This window comes from Sciurus carolinensis, chromosome 1 (assembly GCF_902686445.1).
Source record: "Sciurus carolinensis chromosome 1, mSciCar1.2, whole genome shotgun sequence".
Lineage (NCBI taxonomy): Eukaryota > Metazoa > Chordata > Mammalia > Rodentia > Sciuridae > Sciurus > Sciurus carolinensis.
Window position 1 is genome coordinate 159,738,708 of NC_062213.1, and position 25,304 is coordinate 159,764,011.

Here is a 25,304-nt window from a genome sequence, read left to right on the forward strand (position 1 = left end):
ATTTTCAGAGGATCTGGAGGTTTATTTTAGTTGTAAAGTTTTCTGACTAGATAAAGAGACCTGGGTTTTAGTATAGTTTTTGCTACTACCTGGCTTAGCAATGTGGGCAAAGTCCCTCACCCCTGGTTCTCTCATCTCAGAATACAAGGTTTGAGCAAAACAATCCCCAAGGTTTGACTAGTTTTAAATTCTAGTGGAAAGTATGGAATTCAGCCTCCAGGAATTTATGAACAAATGACTCTGTATAATTGATTGACAGTAATAAAATCTAAAAGATCTGAAACAAGGCAGAATGTGCTTTTGAACTCACTTTTTAAAATGTGTCTGGGATATCAAGTTATAGAGTATATCTGGACTCAGTCTTTAAGAGATCCTGGCTTTGGGAGGGCTATAATATTTAGAGCTTTGAAAGCCCTGCGGCATGCTTGGTTCAGTCTTTGTCCTGACAGGACCTCTCTGAATTGACCACATTCACGCACTAATTGCCTAAGCTGCATGATGGCTGATGTGCAATGTGTTCAAACACCACACAACAGCTGTGGTCATTGCAAATATGAACAGTGATAATTTAATAGGCAAAGTTGACAAGAATCCAGTTCCATGATGGGAACTTGAACTTCTACATAATATGCAAGTGATATTATGAGACAAGAGATGAAGGATGAAAAACAAATCAAAAAAATTATTTGAGAAAAATCCAACCACCATAGATTGGCTCATTATAGAGGTTAATAGAAACAGGCAGGGAATCCTCCAGGGACCCTCCGGAAGAGCACTGGAATGACAAACTGCAATCCTGTAAAGGAGAACTTCGGAAAGAAGACCTGTGCCGACCCCACAGCCTCACGGACAACGGCCTAGCACTGGGATCTATGCTGTTTGCAAGTCTTTCCCTACATTAAAATGGCCAGAAACAAGCAAGCAAACAAAACACCACAATACAGCCATGGGATGACATGCAGCCTCTCTCTCTGCCAAACGGTCAGGTTTACATTGAAGTTTAAGCCCCTACTTCTGAGTGACGTGATTACTAAAGCTTGATTTCCAAGTATCCTCTTGAATTTAACATATCTTTCCGAATTCACCCCATAGGATTTGAGGATTTATTCCTACTGTTGGTAGATTTCACACAAGGGGAGGAAGCATGAGAAGAATCTGTCCAGTGTGTGAAGTTGTGAGGCCAAGTTTTTTTCCTAGCCTGGATACCAACTAGCTGTGTGCCAGCTGCCTCTGCTCCTTTTCTCTATTCTAGAATGGAAATATGCTTGGGATGGTTTTCAGATTGCAATTACTCTGGACTTACAATCATTCCTTCCCTCTGCTCATCTGGACAAAGTTCTCGAACCTTTCCAAACCGCACTCCCTTACCTGTAAATTGAGCCCAGCAGCACCAATTTAAAAGGCCTTTCTGAGGATTAGAGTTAATGCATAGAGATGCCTGGTACATTGTGGACTCCTTCATTCAACAAATGTGCTGAGAATCTACTATGTGCTACACACTATGCTAGACTCTGGGTTATTTATTATTCTTAGGATTGCTCTAAGAATACATTAAGAGACATGAAAAGGAATCTGGATCATACAGTACATTGAGGCAACATTAGAATGCTATGACTCAAGAGTCAAATTACGTTCAAGTTACCTTGCAGGCCCCTGGCATGAACCGAGTCCTAAGCATCCAGGAATAGGTCCTTTGCTAGACCTATTGTAAAAATAGCTGTTCCTTCCCTCCTTAGGATTGTTAAATTGGTGGGAATTAAGCCTGTGCCATCATCTGCTCATACAGGGCAAAGAGAAGGTATCATCTGAGCACCTGGATCCATCTCTACTGAAATCATATACCCAGACTTTTTAATACCTAAACCAATCCACTATCTTCTTTTGAGATAGAGGGGGGTGGCTAAGCATTGGTTGGGGTTCTTTCTCCTAAAAGAGTCCCTCTTAACATATCTCCTCTTCATTATCTGGTATGTAACAATATAACAACTCTTTCGTGTTACTCAGGAATTTGGGGCTTCAGGAAGATCTAGAGATATCCCTGACAGATGCCTAGGTTTTCTAAATTAATATTGTGTACTCTTGTTTCTCTGCAGAGCTTAAAAATCTTTTGCCTTTTGCTAAATTCATATCAGGAATCAACAGAAGATACCCAAACAACCTGACATATAAATTCACATCTCTACCAATACTTCCAAAGCTGGTGCTATATATCCTTTAGTCTTCCTTCCCTATCACTAACCTCATCACAGGAGTAATTATTTGTCTGTGCTGCTAGTTTTAAGAGCAGGTTGGATATTCTTGTCCCTCTGGGTTGAGCAAAATGCTTGGCAAATAAATGTTCAATAATTATCTGGTGACTTGCTCAGTCCTTTGGCAAGAGCTAAGCTGGGTGATGGCTTGTGCAAGTGAAGTCTCTGCCATGGCTACAGGGCCACTTGTCATGGAAGGGGGACACTTGCTCCCTAGGAAGAATCTCTGACCACACAAGAGCAATGGGATGGAGTATCTGTGCTTACTCACTTCCTGAGACCAGGCCTCCCCTTCCAGCCACATTTGGTTCCTTCCCAAGAGGAGAAACACACTCAACTTCCAGATCAATAAGAGCAGGTGGAAGGGGAGAACTGGTGACCATGGAGTGAGTGAGGAAGGAAGGATGTGAGGATCCTTCCAAGAGAGCAAATAACAATATGGGGTCTGAGAGACAGTGAACATTTATGGGATGCTTGCTGCATACCAAGACCTATATCACACAGGTCATTTTGCTTCTCTCTCCCATTAATGCTTTCCAGTTCTGTACAGGTGGCAAAACAAAGGTCAGCAGAGGGTAAATGACTTGCACAAGTCTAAACAGACCCTGAGGAGCTGGGCAGGACTCGAATTCTACTCTGGCAGACTCCATTCCAGGCATTTCTCTACACTCTTCTGCTCCCATTCAAATTATTTTTCAGAAGTCATATGGCTTATTTCCTTTCAGAATTTTTTTTTTGTTCATAGGTCCCTTCTTATCGTAGTTGAACCTGGAAGTTCTGATGTTCCTCACGTGTGTTTTGCACAGAAGAAAAAGAAATTGGTGGGCAGAGAGAAAGCAACTGACATTTAATATGAAGAAATGACAAATATAAGTAGAAATATAAATTTTAAAAGACACGTGGGTGCACATGGATGATGAAATACACTAGTTTTCACCACACGAAGGATGCAGCCTGGGAGGCAGACTCCCAGTGATCCGATTCCACACGGTTGGACATTGCGTTCCCATTTCCAGCATCAGTGCTGGCCCCTTGTCCTACATCGATGATAAGCTGGTACGACACAAGCACTGGCAAGCCACAGCTCCATGCTGCAGTAATTCACTTAAGTTTAACATGATTTATGATTCTGTCAATAGGGGAGGTTGAAAACTCTGTACTGACACTTAAATGTGCGTTTTATACGTGAAAAAATAATTGCGCGTGTATCCCTGTGTGTTTGTGTGTGTGTGTAGTGTGTAGACAGAGACAGAAACCATTCTGCATAAGATACAAATTCAATCTTGAATTTTTATTTCATGCAGAAAAAAAGGAAAACAAATAACGAATATAATCAGGGAATCAGCCTGATTAAGCTAAACCAGAAATGGACTTAGCGGATTATGTGAGGTACACAGCCCAAGTGTCCAGTACTGGAAAGTCCCATCAGCAAGGGGGTTTCTGAGCAGCCTTGCTGAGAACCACCTCTTTCATTGTGCATAAAGACGTGAGTCCATGTCATGTGTGTGTGGTGGTGGTGGGAACTGTGGTCCATGATATGTATGTGACAGAGAGAAGGGACAGGAACTCTGAGGGAGCAGCTTCCTCTGTCAGGAAGAGTCTCAGTATTGGTCCCCTTGGCTCATCAAGCTGAGCTCTTTAGCACCCCATCCCCCACCCCGGGGGCCTTTTGCCTCTTGAAGAGATTAAGGAGCCCAGTGGTCTCACCGCTCAACCTGTTCCTTCCCGACAAAAACACATTCACATGATTCCACTCCAGAGGAGCTCTCTTCAGAAGTTTGCTTCAGGGATGACAAATTAACCCAGCAGGGTGTCCCACACATCTATCTTAGTACAAATTATTAGTGTAATAGAGCTTTTAGTTATGCATTTATCTAGTAATTATTGAACGGTTACACAAAACCAAGCTGAGCAGCCATGGCCCTTTATGAGGCTGGCTCGGTGGGTGGCCTTACAGTTAATTTAGGATGGTTCTCCACTCCGCAGTTCACTTGCAGACAAATTAGCTAAACAGCCTTCTCCTTTAAATATTTTCCATGTCACAGTGAAACTCTTTACAATACAATAAAGGTACAGTTTTAATTACACGCTTCCTGACTTTTGTTTAGTTGTAGTTTTAAAACATTTGCTGGCACTGTTTTTTCCTTTGGCTGGGCAGTAATAGCTGGTTGTAAGTATCTGGCTAATGAATTTAATAATTTCCTGAACTGGGACTTAAAGAGCCTTTGCTAAAATGCTGCATTTCCTCTTTACTGTCCAGTTACTTCCAATCCCATGGGCAATGTCTCCTATTAAGCTGGGCACTGCACTTGTGCTAACCTTGACCCATGTTCCCCAGCCCTCTTGCTTCTCTTTCCCGAGCTCCTCAAAGATGGGACTTGTTAGGTCTCTGATGCCTGCATTTGAAAATCAGTTCTGGCAATTCCTCTTGGAGAAAGACAATGTAATGTTCTCCCAAATGACATACTCCAATAATAAATAAACGCCTTGCGTCTGTCTGTTGGTGGATTATTTCAGCGCCTTGTTAGCAACAGGTACTTAATTGCTTCTCATTTTCTTGAGATGATTCAATTGCACTAAACCAGGAGAGACAAATTAGATTCAGTTGAGCACCAGCATGTTCTACAACTAAGTTAAATGCTTTCCTAAGCAGCAAAAAAGTTTGCAGATCAGAGAGGAGAAAGCTGAACAAACCTAGCACCTGGGGTCTATGTCAATGGCAGGGCGTCATGGCTATGGTAACAGGGATGCAACAGGGCACATTCCTTTCTGAGGACTCTTGGTTTGGCCAGAGACACTGACAATGCCACAGCAAATATTCTCTAAACAGGAGACCAAATAATTTTGAGCTCACTTCTCTAAAAACCCAGGGGAAGAGGCTCTTAATTAAAACTAAAGAGATACATTGGGAGCACTCAAATATGCCACCAGATACATGCACTTGAATATTTATTATCATTATTACACAAGAGAGATGGAAAGAATTCCTTGTTATCCCAAACTTCTTCTCCATTTCAGTCAAATCCATGTATGAATTCATTTATTCAACCAACATTCACTGAGTGCTTTCCATATGTGAGGACAAGGCTAAGGGATCCAGGGATGAACAATGAAGCCACGGTCCTGCCCTCCACTCGTTACTGGTACCCCTGTGTTGTACCTCTCCTGTCTGCTCCTCTGTTATTGTCTATGCATAGTATGAATCCACCCTCCTCCAGCCATTCCTGGTGACCTCAACTTCCTGGAAGGTGATCTTAATGCTCATAATTCTCCTCAGTATATTTTTCTTGGCCAAACTGGGAGATATTGTTAACTTCAGCCCCTCAGATGTTTCATCATTAAGAGCAGGATCCCTGTTTGGGCCAGGAGGATCATGGACTTAGAGAGGTTTATGGAGCTTATAAACTTCTGACTACCTCTCTAAACAGAAACCGGCATGACTCTTTGAAAGCTGCACAATAAATCTTTGGTTTATATGACTATTGTTTTAGTATATCTTATGCATATATCATCAGAATCAGGACAATTTTACTTCTAAACTTCCTTTGTGCATATATACATATATGCACATTTTTTCTCACAAAGAAGTGGGGGTTTAACCTCAAGTTCACATTTTCTAAGTCTCAATCCTTTAGAACTTAATTGTCTAATAGCATGACTTGTCTGCTGTTGGTCTGTTCTGCATACTTAGAAATAGAAGGCAAACTGTTTGAAAATAGAGGCTACGTCTCATGCATTTTGGGCCTCTCGCAGTGCCCAAGGCCACTGCAGTTCTCCGCTAGGGTGCCCTTCCCCTTGTTCTTAATAGGTGAACCATCCTTTTTCTGAAACGCTTGGGACCAGAAGTGTTTCTGATTTTAGGTTGTTTTATATTTCGGAATATTTGCATAGACTTTACCAGTTGAGTATCCCTAATCCAAAAATCTGAAATCTAAAATGCTCCAAGCACTGAGCACCAACATGGCACTCAAGAAGTTCCATATTTTGGAGCACTTCACCTTCTCAGAATTGGGCTGCTCATCTTGTAATATGACTGCTGGTCTTGTCCTCTTAAGAGTCAGGCACCCCGAGGACAGAATCCAAACTTCTTCTGTTCACTTTATTCAGCAACGAGGACAGCGCCCACTTGATTAGAATTTGTGGGGAAAATTAATGAGTCCCCAGTGATAATGGGAGTTTACAAGTTAATTTCAATAATGAAAAAGGCCAAACTGACCTCAGAAATATTTTTTGGAGTGATTTGTAGCTCACAGAAACCCTGCATTTACCAGGAGCAAGAAATCATGGGTTTAAAAAATAGCTAAGTGATTTTTTTTAATGGCTATTAAAAAAACCCAGTGTGATAACACAGGTTGTGTCATGATTATCAAAGATCTAAATGGCCATGTTATGTCTTTGTCTAATAAAAAGTATGAAAACAAACTAATTGTTAAAATAAATGCAGTTTATTTCTTACAATGGGGCATAAAAAGGTAGGAAACCACTGAAATAGTAGAAAAGGCACTAAACTGGAGACAATTTTTGGTCTCTGCTCTGATCAGCCTAGATTCTTCATTTGTAAGAGTTGTGGAATATTTAGAACTGCTAACTAATACATTCTCCCTTATCAATTAATTTATAAAACTAAATTTATACACAGTGGCAATATGCTCAATTAAAGACCTAGAATGTAGATTTTCAGCTTCCCTTGCAGATAGAAGCAATCATTGGCATAGTACTGACCCTGTTGCATAAGATTCTATCAAAAGTAACAGAATGAGCTGGCAGGTACTTCCCCTGACATTAACTTTCCTCTCCCTTCTTTCTGCTTGGGATGTAGATGCAAGGCAGGAGTATAGTGGATACACTGTGGAAAAATGATAACCATGGCTGATTTGGTCCATTTCGTGTTACTATAACAAAATACCCGAGGCAGAATGCTTTCTAAAGTATAGAAGTTTATTCAGCTCCAGATTCTGGTGGCTGGAGGGGCTGAACGGCATGGTGTTGGCATTCTACCTAGAGCCCCCTGGCCCTGTCACAACCTGGCAGGCAAGCAGAAAGGGAAATAGCTGTGTGTAGAAGAGCACATGAGTGAGCAAGGGGCAAAGACCAGGGAAGGCCCAGGTTCACTCTTTATGTAACAGCCCACACTCTTGGGAACTAGTCCACTCCCAATAGATAGTGGAGCCTCCATGACCTAATTACCTCACTAGGCCTCACCTCTTAAAAGTTCCATCACCTCAACCAGGCTACACTGGGGACCAAGTTTCCAGGACATAAACTTTTGGGGACAAACCACACCAGCCCTGAATCACATGCTTATTTTTATATGAAATCACATACTTATTTTTATATGAAATATAATTGTCTTAAGTTACTGTTTAATCAGATTTTTTCTTTACTTGCAGCCAAACATGTTCATAATGAACACAGAAAAGGCATTAGACCAGAAGATTCCTGGAGCCCAATTCTTTCAATTATTTTCAATTCTGCCTCCCAATATATGAAGTGAGCTCCTCATTCCTAAATCTCCAAAGCAGATACTCTACTTTGTATATAGCATTTAAATAAAACGCGTACCATTCATTATCCCGTTGTTTTCGAAAATAGCAAAGGCTTTAGGTATAAAGATAAGTTTCAGGAACTTATTTAAGGTTTTCAAGAAAACCTTAAAATATCACTGATGATTACTCCAAATAATTCTCAAAAGGAGTCTGACATTATAGCTCATCAGGCAAACTTATAAGTCTTAGAAAGGCAAAGAGAACAGAGATTTTTTTCCCCCAATTGCCGTAGTTAAGATAAATGGTCACGACTACATACTTTATGATGGTTACAATATTAAGTAATGGTACAAGGAAGTCTTTGAAAGACCTCTTTCAGCTCAAAGTGCCCAGTAAATGTAACAAGAGATAAAGACACAGAAATGCCTTTGTTGAAATTTAATAACTTCTACCACCCCAGGATATTCCAACATGCTTAACCCCTTTGCCTAATTCTAACCACACACAGAAACAGGTGGCAAAGTATTATTCCCAAGGTACGGATGGTCAAATTGAGGCCACAGGTTAGGTGACTTATCAAAGTTATAAAGAAAGCCACTGTCAGAGAAGGAATTAAATTTAAGAGACCACATGCCTCTACCCTTTAGAATAGTGATCAGAGCAGCGTGAACTAAGTCAAACAGAAGCTTTTAGTATCAAAGTTTTATTAATCTTTCAATTTTCATTTTGTGGTACTAGAGAAATGAACCCAGGATACTCTACCACTTGACCATACATCCAGCCCTATATTTTTTATTATGAGACAGGGCCTTGCCAAATTGCTGAGGCTGGCCTTGAACTTGCAATTCTCCTCCCTCAGTTTCTGGCACAGTTGGGATTACAGGCCTGTACCACTGTTTCCTGGCTTATTTTGTAGTTCTCTGCAGATGAAAGGCCATGGCTCTTCCCCCACCTTGGACGTTAATTACAAAGAAGTACTGCATCAACCACCAGAGGTTTTCACCTTTGAGAACCTATGGGGTGGTAGGCAGCGGGTGGGGATGAATGTCTTGTGTGAAAATGCAATTTGACTAATTTTTAATCCATCCAACTCACAAAACCCCCTGGGTGAGGCACAACAAAGATACAAAATGTGTAGATGAAAGACCTGGAAGCTTCACACCAGAAAGGTGACCAGATATGAACATTAACTAAGAAAGCAAGACAAGGGCGTGGAGTGAATTGTGTGGGCAGAGAGTTAGGTAAGGAGGGTGAAGGGATGGTAGGCTGAGTGCTGCAAAATGGGCTTCGTGTCAAAAGCAGCATGAGTCAAGTTCCCAAATCTGAAAATTCCAAATCTGAAAAGTTCCATAAGCCTAAACTTTTTGAATGCCCACATAACACAAGTGGAAAATTTCACACCTGGGCTTCACATGATGGCTCAGTTAAAACCTAAACATGCTTAAAACACTGTATAAAATTACCTTCAGATATCTGTGTATGATATATATAAAACACAGATGAATTCTGTGTTCAGACTTGGGTCCCAGCTCCAAGAGATTTCATTATGTATATGCAAATATTGCCAAATCTGAGAACTCTAAAACCTGAAACCCTTCATGTCTCAACATTTTGGATAGGGGATACTGAACCTGCACGTGAGCCAGGCTCGGGTAAAATGTTGATAGATTAAGGTGGTCAGGACAGCGTAAGTTTGCAAGCCTAGATGAAAAAGGATTAACTGCTTGCCCAACCAGTATTCATGAACCACTTCCAGATGCTGTGCAAATGTCTATAATTACATGACTTCATTTACTCCTTACATACACCATTCTTTCAAGGTAGAGATTAGGATCTCCAGTTTATAGATGTGGAAACTATGGTTCAGACAGGTAAAGCAAAGTGCCAGGTCACATAGTTGGAATAAGCCGTGGCACAGAATTCAAACACTGGTACATATGAACCCCTGAGCTTAATTGTTGCTTAACTGGTGGTGTAGACTGGATGTCTGTGTCCTCTCAAAATTCATGTGTTGACTTCCTAAATACCACTGTGATGATATCAGGATGAGGGGGTCTTTGGAAGTTGATTAGGCCAGAAGGGTGGAGCCTTTGTGGATGGGATTAGGGCACCATGGAAGAGACCCAGAGAGTTAGTTAGCACCTTCCCAGGAAAGACCCAACAAGAAGACAGTACTGCGTTAAGAAGCAGGCCCTCATTGGACATTGAGTCTGCTGGCGCCCTTATCTCGGATTTCTTGGTCTCCAGCACTGTGAATAAATTTCTGTTGTTGATAAACCACTCAGTCTATGGTATTCTGTGATAGCCATCCACACAGCCTAAGAAGGCCCTTATACTATGCTGCCTCCCTTCAAGGTCCTATTTTTCTGCCTTTGCAATCTCCAGAGAGAAGATTCCTTTGTAAATAGCTGCCACCAAGTTTCCAAATATAGCTTATATTTGCAGTGAAAAATAGGGCTATCGCGTGTGTGTGTGTGTGTGTGTGTGTGTGTGTGCACGTGGGTTTGTATGGTGACCTTGCTTTGCTCTTTGGAAACACTGCCTCCTTCCTTAGCATGAGAAGCATCTGCAGTTGTAGCTTGCTGACTTCTGCTTGTCTGGTCAAGGCGTTCCAGGGAAAACTGCTAGGGAAGGCAGCAGAAATCTTGCACCCTGGTGCTAACCGCAGGTGAATTTACCATGTGGTCCTGAGCAAAAGTGCAGTAAACAGACCTGGAGCCCACCCTTGTGCTCGGAATCTAATACTGTATACACTTTTTGCGTGTTGTTTTTTTGGTTGTTGTTCCTTCTTTCTCTTTATTTATTTATTTTTGGAGGGGCACACTTTTCTTCAAGGCCTTTTTTCAAGTTTAACTTTCTAGAGTGTCTGGTTTGCCAATTCTGGTTGTGGTAATGCTACAGAAAAGGCAGCAGAGGCTGCATTCTCCATTATGAGTGCATCGTGTCTATTCCATACCAACTCCTTCAGGAGGACTCTCCCTCCTCAAATTTGGCTTCATCTTCCTAAAACAGTGAATCCTAATCCCAGATGGGATGGAGGTGCAAGATAAGTCTTATGACTGGCACAGAGAATAATGAAAGGGAATATAATACCTGTAGACAGTACTTCCTAAATAATGAGAGGCTGGATTTTAATCTTGTAAAAATACCCTAACTCCCCCCCACCCCCCAAAAAAGTATCCTATCTCAGCTGTGACTCTTACCACAAGGCGCAACTGAAGAGGGTCATCAAAACCACTCCAATGCCCCTTCACAGACCACTAGGGGTGGGTGCAGTGAGAATGGGTACCTGAGCAGACTTTCCAGAAAGAAGAACCAAGGATGCTGGGAACCATCTTGAATTCTGGTGAAAACAAAGAATCTTTGGTATTCCATATTTCTTAAACTGGGGATCTTTCTCTTTTCCTCACATACAATTTTATCAACAGAAATAAAAGATCTAAAACTTGGGATGTGAGCTAAGGTGGTCTATTCTGGTTCAACCCAGTATGGGCCACTTTGGCAAATGTGCTTAGTCATCTAGCATGAAGATGTTCCCAACAAGACACACGTGGGTAAGTACTAGGGAGTTACAATACTTTCTAGAAAAACAGTTTTAAGCCAAAACATGCATAGTAGGTCCTTTTAACATTTATTGAGTTATTGAGTTATGTATATTGCTTTATGCTCTTTGAAGAATCTCCAAAAACAATGTTTTATTGTAGTTTTGTATAAGGATATGAGGCTGGAAGAAAAGGCTCATTTCTCAGTAGCACTGTCCCCATTTTATTGAAGAAGACTTTGAGGCACCCAGAGGCAAGTGGAAAAGCAAAGAGGCAGCTTGCCCCGCTGTCCTGATTGCTCTTCCCAGTCTTCATTACCTTTGTTTGGAATATCCTCCATCCACATAAACATCTTTTAAGATTTGACTTCAATGCTATCTATACTTTTAAAACTCTTTGGTACAAAGTTCAAAGAAATATCCTATTCCACATCATTTTCTAAAAGCTTGTTTTCTTACATGCTTCTCTCCTGCCCTAAACTGCATGTCCTGGGAGGACAGGAACCACTGACCTCCTGTGTCTGTACAGTGACAAGTTCTCAGTAAGTCCTTGTTAAATGAATGAATGAACAATCCTCCATAGTCCTCTCCTCTGAATTCTTGCAGACATTTTTGCTTTAACATTTAGCATTTGAATATGTTAATCTGACTATTGAAAGGGAGAAATAACACAAGCCTTATCTCCCTGGAACGGTAACTATCCTTATAAAAAGAGTTCAGTAACTGATTCCCCACTATGGTTTAGATGCTCAATGAATGTTAATGATGAGGATAATATTGCAGTGCTACATCATTTAAAGAGGCTTATTCTGGGATTGTATAATCCAATTTAGATGTGGGTTTTCAAGTTATATATGTGCACACATATATGGTAAGCATCTCTGATTATACTGCATATACACGTGAAAATTATAAAGGACCTTGAGAAAGTTGTCAATGATCACAAGATGTTTAAAGATGAAGTAAGTTTTCATAATTGTTGATGAAGAAGTTGCTTCACGTTGCAACTCACAGTGCTTATTTCCTCCATGTGATCTCCCCGTGTGTATCCCATAGCCCTCTACTGCTGTATTTATCCCTGAGATGCACACAGTATTCACAAAAGGATTCAGATTTGTGAGACTAACACTTAGATTAATGCAAGAAATATCAGTTTCCCCAGGTGTATGTCAAAGTAGACAAGAGACCATAACTTTCCAGGATGCTTTATGATACCAGCTGGTAGATCACAGACCTACCTAAACGAAAATCGGATGGAAGAAAGAAAACGTGGTTACAATTATTCATACTCCTACTGTGGGAGTTTCATAAACAAACTAATAAATATTTTCATCTTGCAATAAGATCAAGTTAAGTGATTTGCTGACATTCTCTTGAGGTTTAAGGCTTGTCTTTAATGTGAAATACAAATCGTATTTCTTGTGGACACATTTTAATAATAAAACTTAAAAGCACACAAGACAAAAATAATGAAAATGTTGCAATGAAAACCAGACAAACTATCTACCACTTCAAAAGGAGTGAATGAAGACCGCTCGTCAACACCCCAATGCAAACAACCTCAACGCAAGATGCCACATATTGAAATCAGGTTTCATGGGAAGAGAATCAGCAGGGATGAGAGAGAGAGAGAGAGAGAGACACAGAGAGAGAGAGAGGTATTACTTGAAAACAGGTAACTGGCCACATGGAAATAGACTCATCTAACATGCACAAAACACACATATGCCCTCTCAAACAACTTGTAGGGCAGATTTGATTTTGGTTTGATTTAAGCTACTTTCTCCACTTCTTTGTAAAATCTCACTGGCAAGAAAACAGGTTTGAACCTTTTTCTCCTTAAGAAAGAAATGAGGATTTGATACCAACTTTCTTTGGTCCCTAAAATTCCAGGCTTCCCTCCAGATAAGAAAATGGAGCACTGGCTGCCCTCGGGAGCATTCTGAGGGAGCCCTCACTGTGTCCCACTTTGCTACTCTGGTCTCACAGACACCATACACGTACCCTCAAGGGACCCTGTGGAGTGGCTCACCTCTGGGTCCTGTAATGACCGGTCGGTGATGCTGTGTGAATGCCGTTCCCAGGGAGGAGGTCTGCGACGGGGAGGGGCTGCTGAAACCAGACTTCTCCGACTTCTTCAGCGTAGTTGGAGATGGCATTCCTGGCAAGAAGGATGAGTTAGTAAGGACAATTTAATTCATGCAACAACAGCCCCTGCAACCTAAAAGACAACACTTAAAGGATTAAAGCAGAAACAATAATGAAATGTTCTACCTGTGAGTGGAAAATTTCAGATTGCTTTGAAATTGTCACAGGAACAAACAGGTGACAGAATTATCCTCTGAAAATGAGTTTATAATTGACTTCAATTTATTTGACTAACTCACAGCCCATTTTATGATAACTGATCCTCGTTATAAAGATTTGGTATAGTTTGGGTCCCTGTGGGAGGTGGAATGTTTAAGAGGTGGGGCCTGGCAGGAGGTCATTTTGTCATTGGGGGTGTGCCCTTGAAGGGGATTATGGGATCCTGGTCCCTTCCTCTTGCTCTCTGCAGCTTTCTGGCTATAAGATGAGCAGTTTTGCTCTTCTACACATTCTTTGCCTTTGCTATCTGGTACCCCCACCAGAGACTACCTGATCATAGACTAGAACATCTAAAACTGTGAGCCAAAACAACATTTTCTCTTCATAAGTTGATTATCTCAAGTGTCTGTTATAGTAACAGAAAGGTGACTAACAAAGGGTTCCATTTTTCCAGTGTTTCCTAAAAGCTGTTTTGTGTGTTTATGACCTCTGGGAACCTTAAGAAGGAGGCTACCTAAGCACACAAAGACCTCATGTGCAACCACTTTGTCTTGTCGTTACCTTACTTTAGCCCCAAAGCACTTTCTCTACATTTTTAATAATTTAGCTGTTTTAACATAAAAATGCCCTCAATAATAGCAACTCTGTTGTTCATTCAATGAATTATTAATAATAGAAAAAAGAGAAGATAAAAGTAAAAACCTTAAATGCCCAACAGCTGGGGACTGGTTTAATAAATATGGTATAACCAATGCAAAGAATACTGTAAATGAGTAATGATACAGAGAGGTATTTATAATATAATGTTTTATATATATAAAAAAAGCAAATTACAAAATAGGATGTTGTACTTTGACATCATTTTAAAAGGTACTGCTATATATAGAGGAAGAAGTAGGAGGAAATATGCATAAATTCTAATAGTAGTTCTCCCTGTGTTGGGTTGGATAGTTTTCCTTGACTTCTTTTTGTTTACCTGTCTTTTCTATGAGAAGTGTAGATTACATTTATGTTAAGAAAACACAATAAAATCTAGTTTTTTAAAATAGTATTTTCTCTATAATGTCTAAGGTTTTCATAGCATCTTCAGCTTAAGAAATGCTTTGGAAAGAAAAATAATAAGAAAATATTCCCTTGTAATTACACACACAACTGGAGGCATCTATCAGTTTGGTAGGGTGCCAATTAAAACAATAAAAATTTGGATATAAAATAGAGGAAATGACTCCTAATCTCCACATTGCAGGATAAATTTGGGCTCTCTTAAGTTTCCAGCATAAAAGTGGTCTGGATATGTCAAAAGAACCAAATTTAATTTGTTTTTTACTGTCTACCTGTGTTGTTCTCTGCTTATGAGCAGAGACTTATCTGGGTGAACTAGAAAAAAAAAAAGGTAATAAAAAAAAGTGACCATTAGTATGTAACTGTTATTGAATAATTGCTATAACAAATTATTCAATCCGCACTGTGCCAAACACTTTATAGCCATAGATCTGTCCAGAAATTTAGTTCATTTGAACTATGTCTAACTATGTCCTTGTTATTTCTGATCACGTTTCCTGAATGCAATTCCACAACATGACCTTCTAGTGTGACTACATTCAAAGATTCTAGAGAGAGAGAGATCATATCTATTTTGCCCCTATGTTCAAGACATCTATTAAAGGGTATGAAACATACCATGTGGTCCAAAAAGATATTTAAACTACTTATATGGATCTCAGCTTTATCTGTGGCTTTACTAATAGATGTTTAGACACAGCAAAACTTGGGGTTCTGATCTCAGAAAAGAAACGAATTATAAATTGTAAGCATGTTTGCATAGTTAGACATAAATACAGAGTGAGTGGCCTGTGATTTCATACTAACTTGACACATCTAGATCAACTCCTTTCTGAATCTACATCTATGTGATTTGAATTAAAAACAAAGTTACTAAACCAAGTGACTTTATATTTGCCTGTTTAAAGGTAACCAGGTATACTACTCCAATGCTCTAACACAGATAGTGAATTAAGGTTTTGGATGAATATTCACTCCGAGTAGCCTAAGCTGAGGTATTATCATGCAATTACAATAGGGAAGAAATTTCAAATAAAAAAATTAAAGGAATAAAAATGTGAATAAACTTCCCAACTGATTCAAATCTCTTTTACAAGTCAATTTTCAGTTGCCTATCAGTTCACTAATTTAAATTCAGTCAAATGTCTGAATTACATGTCATGAAACTGGGATAGAAATAGAATAGAAAATGGAAAACATCAAAACTTGCAAGTTGGCAATGATTTAAACAGTGAAATCATCAATGGAATTCCATATATGAACAAGCCTTATTGAAAAAGCAAATGGTTTGACTCAATAAAAAGTTATTTTAAAAAAATGTTCATGTCTCCCATCCATGCCATTTTAAATACTGCAGAAATGTTGGTGTGATTTTAATCCTGTTTACCCTTTCAATAGAGGAATTATAAGTAAAATTTGGGCAATGACAAGCATCAAGAATGATGAAGTTGGCTAGAAGAAGTGGTGCACGCCTATAATCTCAGTGGCTCAGGAGGCTGAGGCAGGAGGATTGAGAGTTCAAAGTCAGCCTCAGCAATTTAGTGAGACCTTGAGCAACTCAGAAAGACTCTGTCTAAATAAAATTTAAAAAAGGGCTGAGGATATGGCTCAGTGGTTGAGTGCCCCAGAGTTAAAAAAAAAAAAAAAAAAAAAAAAACAAGATCAAGTTGGTAAATGAGCTTAAAAAGAGCAAAATTTAAATCTTCCTTGAAAGAGTTAAAGAGGGAAGAAACACTGTTGGCATGCAAGAGCAACAAGCCAAACTATGTCTAATCTTCTAAATTTATCACAGTCAAGTAATATGAAGCCTGAGGCTGTCATGAATCTCAAAATTACTTTGTGTTTTCAATTTTTAAAGACTCGTATTGAGCACATTTCCTTATTATATACTTTAATATTTTCTCTACATGCATAATGTATGTTTTGGTTAATTTGCTTTGTATACTTAATTGACCAGACGAAATTTCAAAATGCTAGTAAACTGCTCTATGTTAAAAGCTAAAGAACATTAATCTTGTCTTTTATTTTTGAAATCAAATTTGGCTTCTGTACATTACTTTAAAAATAACTTCCTTGTTAAAATTTCTTTTGTCAATTATCTACACACAACTGTTACACAATTACTGTATGAATTAATGACTGATTGGCTTTCTCTTGATGAATCAACACTCTAATGTCTATGTATTTTCTAGAAGCATAAGATCTTTATAAAAAGATTATTAAGTAATGCTACCCTTTTCTGGATCAAATAAAATGTTCAGTAAAGAAAAAAATAAAGAATTTTATAGAATCAGAAGCAGAAATACAGCATAATGTTTTGTTTCAATGGAATATTTCCTTCTTTTGATTGATATAAAAAATGTATTGGTGGCAAAAGGAGATAGCAGACAGTTTTCAGTAAGCACATTGGTTTGTCACTGGTTTTCTAAACATCCAGACTTCCTGAATTTCTCTCTAATTTCTCTTCCTGTATTCTCTTCAGTTTGCCATTTTTCTAAGCTGCCTGAGTCATTCCAAATTGTGTTCAGTACCTGATTGCAAATACATATGGAAATCTAGTACCTCAGGGGCTCTGATCCCTAGAGGTAGTTAGAATTATGAAGCCAAAAAGAACACTTTGGAAATACAGGCCACACATAGTATTCACAAAGATTTCTATAGGTTAATTATTAATAATTGTGGTAGTCAGAATTCTGAGATGACTCCCAAGGTTCCAGGTCCCTGTTGTGCACACCTTGTATAGTTCCCTCCCCTTGCACTTGGAAATACTTGTAAATATTATGGATGTCAGTCTTCTGATTAGGTTATGTTATGCTGCAAGGATGAAGTGACTTTTGCAGATATAATTAAGGTCCTGATCATTTGACCTTGAGTTAAGAAAAGGAACATTATCCTTGGTGGGCCTGCGCCAATCAGGTGAACACTGGAAAAGAGGAACTAGAGGTTAGAGAGATGTTTCGTCATACACTGAAGAGGTAAGCTGAGAGAAACTCTCCAAAGAAGCAATTCTGCACTTCAACTTTAAATTCAGTACATAAGCAGGCTGGAGAGGACCTCACTTGCACCAAGGTTGGTTCTTGATGATTTTGAATACTCCTTTTCCACTGTCAACCTTGGAATTGACCTGTCTTTAAGACTTTTATTAGAACAAATATTACACGGAATCTAAAGGCAAAGCCTTCATCTTGAGTGGTCCCCAGAGAGCTAGGAAGCAACTGACAAACTCAAATCTCTGTATATCAATAATTTCCAAAAAATCAGACGGAGAATAATAAAAACTACCAACTGTGGTTTTACATTTCATCTCAGGTAGGGAGGTCTGATTAACCTTCCTATTTACAACTTAACATTGAAGAAGTTAGATAGCAAGAGAGGGTACACAACTTGCCTACAATCAAGCAGCTACCAAGTGATACTTCAGCCCCAGGCTGTGACAACTCACTGAATTTACAGCCTGGACAAACTTCTGACTGTAGCCTTGTGAGACCCTGAGCAAGGGCCCAGTTACACAATGCCCAGACTTAAGGCAATTATTAATATTTTCGGGCCATGGTTAACTGTGGGTAACTGAAACTACAGAAAGCGAAAACATGAATACAGGGGTGCTAACTCTACAGTGAGGACAAAAAAGGGTCCACTGGATCTGACAACATGAGTGTTTCTGACACTCTTGGAAAACAAGCTCTAGGAGAGCGAGGTGTGTGGAAGGTAGGATGGAATGATTTACAAAATCCATGGAAAGTGAGGAAGCAGGGAGGATGGGTGTAGTCAGTTCTTCTATCAAATTAGTCTGTAGAGAGCAGAGAATAGGGTGGTAGCTCTAGGAGGGGGGCCAGGGAGAGCTTTCTGCAGGTAGGAGGGAGTCCAGTGTGCCTGAATGCTGATGGGCAAGTCCAGCAGGTAGGCAGAAGGCAACGCCTGGAAGGAGAGAGGACGCTGAGGGACAGAAGCCCCCAAGAAGATGAGAAGCTACAAAGTCAGTAACTGGTGGAGCCAAGACTTGAACCCAAGCCATCAAGGCCCCTGCTCCTTTCAGTGTGCCATTCTTCCAAGATCCTTGTTTTTGAAGAAGAAAAAAAGTAGTACTTATCTGCCTTATTGGTATTAACCTATCATGAGCTGGTTTAAGTTTGAGTTTAATAATGATACTTAAATTATTATTAGTATTTTTTTGTAAGTGTCCCAGTCTAATTGATGCCACCCGCCATGGTGAGTGCTCCTCTTGCATGCAGGCACTCAGATCTCCCTGCTCTTTCAGGCCTACGTGTGGGGAAAGGAGAGCCTCCTGTCCGTCAGACTAATGGGCTCAGAATAAATTTCAGTGACATTTCTCAAGCCCAAGATGAAAAGTGAGTACCGGTACCATATTTTGCAAGTCATCTACCATCAACAGATTTATGCTCAGACACATCTCTTCCAGATGCAGGAAATTCCCACACAGTCAAGAACAGGAACTTTCTACAACCATTTCAGCTACCCTTCATGATTAGCTCATCTCCAACTCTGATGCTAAATAAAGGTAGTGATTGGGTAGATTAATCTCTCAGCATCAGGGTCATTGTGTTCCAGTGGGTATAAACACATGCTATGAGATAGGAGGAGGAAGTTGAAGACACTGCACTTTTCTCAGATTTGTGTCCTAATGATAAAATCCATTAACGTTCACTCTAATGTCATTTATTATAATTAACACACTTGACAATAAAAAGGTAAAACTTTCAGACTATTTTGACTTTTAGCCTTTGTCAGTGAATAAAAATGTCTTAAAATCATTTTTATGATGGAGAGAATAAAATGAAAGTTAATAAAGCTTCTGAGGTTCATCCTTCTCGCTCAATAGGCAACCACTTACAAAGAGCTGCAAGGACCCCCAAAAGAATTGCCATATCATAAAGAAGTTCAGGTAACCTAAATGGTTTGAGGACACAGTGATTCCTTCAACTTTTAAAAAAGGAGGGTATGGAGTAAAATGATATGATTATTCAGGAGAAAAGAAATGCTGAATTCTCTAATGTATTCCAAATGTTCATTTATAAGTGAAAATTTACAACCAGAGAGAGTAAAGAATAGACATGAGGAAAATGTCACATAAAAATCCCGTTTCTGGGCCAACAATAAAGTCTCTTGACTTTTTAGAGAACTTCCTCTGTCTTCAAGGTAAACAGACACCCCAATGATAACACTGAAATAAGAAAACTGTGTATTTACAAGAGCTTGGCGATTCCCCGCCCAGTGCGTCTGCCCTCCCCATCCCATTCCCCCAGCCCCATGTGGAGGGAAGGATTGATTTTGATTCAAAAGAGCAATCACACACATTCACAGAAGGACTGGGGATAAAGAAGAAATTTCTGAGAAAAATTAACTTTCTTTACATCAAAAATGTAACAGCATAACGTTTCATTCATTCTGCTTAGATATCCAGCTGAAAAAGTGAACCACTCCCACCATATATTTGTTTGGTTTATATCTGCACTGACCAACATGGGAGCTGCTAGCTGTAGGTGACTACCTAAATTTAAAAGAATTCATATTAGATGATTTCAAAAATTCAGTTGCTCAGCACAGTCATGGTTCCAGTGTTCAACAGCAATATGTGGCTACAAGATTGGACAGTGTAGACAGAGAACATTTCCATCACTGCACAAAGTTCTATGAACAGCTCTTATCTATGTAACACCAAATAATTTTCACTTTTTGGTCCCACTGTGCAACAGGAGGCAAATCTTACTTTTGTACCTTTTCAATGTGTAGTTCTTTTTTAGGTTCTAAAAGCAAAACATAGGCATGATACAAATGCAGAACTGTAAACTGGGGGAAGAAATGAAAGTCTTTTCCTCTCCATCTCCAACAAGGTGTAGTTAACCCAGTGCCCAAGTTTTGTAATTATCCCCATAGATGTTTTCTTGGCATGTACCATGAGCCTGGATGATGTGAACTTAAGTGTTTATTTAAATATGTTCCTTTCTGTCACTTAAAACAATAATCAAATACTTGGATTTTGAGGATCCTACTGGTGACATTTAACTTGAAAGATGAGTAGTCTACGCCAATCTGTGTTTGGGATATGCTGGCCCTGGAACTCTATTAGTCCCAATGTTTCCTGGATGCATGCAAAGCACCCAGCACTTTATTTAAAGGAAAAAAAAAAAGTGAAACTGATTGAAACATTTCATAGGGGAAAAAGAATATAATTTTAGGCCTCTTCAAATTGCTTGAACTGTGAAATCAAGTAATAAACACTAGAAAAGGTTCTGTCAGCTAGAATCTAGGCTTGGTGTAGTCAGCATTTTCTTGCTAAACCTTATTATGGCAAAGCACTTGATTTTTCATCTCTGCACTCTGCTCATCCCCACAAATAAACGATTTTGACCTCCACCTGTTACTTAGTGACATCTGCCTGCCATCCTTCAGTAGCCCTATTCTTTGCCTTCAAAGGCCTTTGAGTGGCTGGGAAAGTGGGAGGATAGAGTTGTGCAATGTATTGAGCTGCTATCACTTTCTAACTATTCAGTAGTTCACAGTTCAAGCTAGAAGCTGCACAGCAAAAGAAAATGGATTTTTAAAAAAGTGCCGGTAGATGCTGGAGAGGGGCAACACATTTCATCGTTTGAACATGAAAGTTTTCATAGGAAGAGGTTCTGCATTAAGCTGTTACTTAATGCAGAAAACTTCTAGACCATTCCTTATAGTAAAATCTCTCTATATTAGAGCTATCCCTTCATTTTAGATTGGTGAACTCAAAGTTATTTACAAGCTTAAAAGTACTTCCAGTTCAAGCATGTACATCACCCTAATATTTTGCAAAATGAAATGAACAACCAACCTCAAATACAGTTTCATAGATTCAAAAGAACCATGTTAATATTAAACAGTATTAAACCAAACTGAAAACAATAAAAGGGAAATAACTATGCTGATAGAAATCATACAAATAGATATATGTCATTGTCTGAAACAGTGTCTGACAAAGTAGTTTGCTTTTTTTTATTAACAATGACATATCAGAGAAGAGTATTCTGTGTAAAGTTGTACTTCTAATGATTAATGCTACATTCAACAGAAGAGATGGTGTCTGTCTAATTACGTTAAATACTTATCTGAGAGGGATTAGCAGGATATTTCTGCTCACTGTCATTCTTTGTGACAACATAATGATAGATCTATTTACTTCTGAGTGCAATTATTAAAAACCATGCTGTTTTCCTAACTGTCTTCATATCTTGGAAATATTTTATTAAAAATTACTTATCTGACACTAAGGGTAAATGCTTGGCAGTCTCGCATATCAATTAAATAAATGAGCGCTTTCCATCCAGTCCATGGTTCTGTTGTGTGTCTTTTTCAAGTTTGATGAAACCTGCTTGCCATAGTGCTTTTGTATTGGAGTTAATGATTCACCCATTTTTCTCCTTGTCTTATTTGTCCAAATTTTAAAGTATGGTTTTTACTTAAACTAAAAACTGCTCATGGCCGACATTTTCTCTGGAGTCATGCTTTAACACTTCTTTTTCAAATTCACACCTTTTTTTTTTTTTTTTTGGAACCCAACACAAGGATCCAATTTTAAACAGAAAACTCCCTGCAGGCCAATCAGAATGGGTTGCTAGCTACATACCATCTTTCACAGCTTTTTCTACTCACGCGATGAACTTTATCTAGCACCTGTGAGGAAAAGGTCTTCATAGAAGATAAAAACAAGAAAGCAAACCATGATGGGCCCTGCAACTAGTCTGGCTATCTCCAAACCAAAGAACCGTTTCCATATATGTCTATAGAGAAAAATTAGGTTCCTCTTTAGTTTTTTTCCTAGCTCACTAGCTCTCAAATGGCAACTGCCACCAACACTTCCTTTGAATGTGAAAGACAAACCAACATGGGTATTGAATTTAAGTTACCTACTGGACTGCTCCCATAATGGAGAGTTGATCTATGTCCCTGGTTTTAGTCGATTTAAGACAACTATCCAGTAGTCCAAGTGGCAGATAATGACATTTATGATACATTATGTTTCTGCAAAAGTCTCCAAATGTGTGGCTAGTACAAAAATTTATATGACCTAAAATAAGGACTATGTGTTACAAAGATTTCTTTTAATTTAAAGGCCTGTTAAGGCTTCAGTGCTGATGGACAAACTCATAAAAATATCAAGCACATCAAAAGGAGAAAAATTACTAGTTAAGTCTTTTGAGGATAAAATTTCTGAAGAGAAAAAAATCACCCACTGGAAGAAAGAACTCTTAAAATTAGAAGCAGGTGTTGCCATTATGAAGTGTAAATATCAAAGAATAACTGGCCCTGAAAGGCATTCCTAAGCATCCCTTACTACTTTTAATCCTTACATGTGTATTGACATCAGAACATACAGTGCTGCTTATATAAATTCCTAAAGAGTGTCCAAACGTGAGGTTCTGCATAGCCACTCTGATAGTCCCTCCCTTCCCTGTGTTCACACCATGGCTGAAAGGCAGATGGCAACTTCTGCTGGGCATTAAGTGACATGTCATCATGGTGCCCCAGCATTCACTAATCTTGGAAGCTAATCATAGTGAGCCAATTTCCAGGTTGGATTAGCTAACCCAGCAGAATAATGTGGACTGCAGAGGACACTTTTGAAGTGGACACTGAGCTGCCATCTCTGGAATTTCTTAGGACTTGAAAGGACTTCGAGCCAGGTAAATGGAAATGTCACAAGTACGTGTGTCTCCTCATGCTCAAAATGGAAGACCTCTAGAGATAGGATCTTTCTCCAAAATGAAGAACAATAAAGATGCTTGGACCACACCAAAAGGTGGAAGCTTGGAGCATCTAATAAAACCTGAAGGTCCACAGCTGTGTTACCGGTCTCCAAAGCGGGCTGGAGTCACTGGACCATGAGCAGAGTCCCTAACTCCCAATAGACCAAAGAATAAAGAGCGAAAGTACTTTGAATTTAAAAATCCAAAGGCTTCAGAGAGGCTTCTAACTGATAAGAAATTTGGGTAATACTTTTATTTTGAAGAGTCAAGCCAAAAGACTGTATTTAGTGGGTTCAATCATTCTAATTTTTCTTCAGGTTTAAGAGACATTTCAGGGTTGGGGTTGTCGCTCAGTGGTAGAGCACTTGCCTAGCACGTGTGAGACACTGGGCTCAAATCTCAGCACCACATAAATAAATGAAAGCATTGAGTCCATCTACAACTAAATGTTTTTTTTTTTTTTTTTAAAGAGACATTTCAAAATAAAGTGACTTTTTCATTCCTAAAGTTTTCTCTCATTTGAGAGACATACTTTGTGAATCAGTGTTGGAGGGAACCAGCTCTCTTTTGGCACTTGGTGTGCTGTTAAGGAATCCACCAGGAAACAGCCCCTGATTTACTACATCAGAGTGAGCATTTCTCGTAATCTTCTAGGAGGTAATTCACCCTTCCTCTTGAAATGGGTGCCATGTCTTTGATTAATTGATGAGAATATGATGTATCTGAAATCCATGAATAGATAGTGTTGGATAAATAGGCATGATTGTAATTCTCTGCTGAGCAGGAAAGCAATTGGGACATCCAAGGCCCCACAAGAAACTGTTCATAGCTATGAACTGCAGGCATCCACCTGAGCCACAGGCTTCTTTCTTGCTCTTCCCATTTCCCATGTAAAGCCCCTTATTCTGGGGCACTAAAGAACTCCTTTATTGAAAACATCGATGGACAAAAAGAACTTTAGTTCCACATAAATTGATGTGTTATACTTGATTCTTCAACATTTATAGGGTCATCAGTATAAAGGAAAAATATGAAAACATATGAGGGAAATAAGCCTGAAAATATTATTATTAGTGATTAGCATCACTTTTTACATGAATTAAATGAATATATATCTGCATACAGACATATTTATATACATATCACATGAGTGTATTTATTATATATGTATATAAAACAGGCATATATACACAGCTTGTAACAATGTATGGTCTATAGTATGTGCTCAACTAACATTGGTTATTTCTATTATAAAATATATATTTAAAAATTTTAGCAGCATTCTAGTAACAAAATACAGGCATACATACATATCTTCATATCAAATTGTGGTAATATCTGAGTCTAGGAAATATCTACATTGCTCATGTGTGAGACAATGCAAAAAGGTTCAGAGGAGAAATGATTGGGTTATGAGAGTCTTAACCCAATCAGTGAATTGATTCCCTGATAGGGATTACCTAAGTGATAACTGAAGGGGTAGAGTGTGGCTGGCGGAGGTGGGAAATGGGGTGTGGCTTTGGGTATATATTTGTATCTGGTGAGTGCAGTCAGTCTGTCTGTCTCTCTCTCTCTCTCTCTGTTTCCCTCTGCCACACTCTTCTGCCATGATGTTCTGCCTCACCTCAAGCCCTGAGAAATGGAGAGAGCCTTCTATGAACTAAGACCTCTGAAACTGTGAGTCCTCAAATAAACTTTTCCTCTACAATTGTTCTGGTCAGAACTTTTAGTCACAGCAGTAAAATAGCTAAAACATATTCATAGAGAGAACAGAGGAGATCACTACTTAAAGGGATACTTTTATCTCTTTATATCAGAGGTTAAAACTACCTTCTGTTTGTATTCCGCAAACATTTAACAATATTTTTTTAGAGGAAAAGACCACGCACACTTAGGTAAAGTTAGATCTCTATTTTTCTTCTCT

At 39.1% G+C, this 25,304-nt stretch overlaps 1 protein-coding gene across 5 annotated transcripts in view; it reads right to left on the bottom strand.

Annotated features, from left to right (window-relative positions):
• Nfia (nuclear factor I A) overlaps positions 1-25,304 on the bottom strand; it is a 354,467-nt gene that overhangs the window by 59,114 nt on the left and 270,049 nt on the right. For all 5 annotated transcript variants that reach the window (XM_047553764.1, XM_047553773.1, XM_047553745.1 and 2 more), the window contains one exon: positions 13,309-13,437. In XM_047553764.1, coding sequence (XP_047409720.1) covers positions 13,309-13,437 — 129 coding nt within the window. The remainder of the gene's footprint in view (positions 1-13,308; positions 13,438-25,304) is intronic.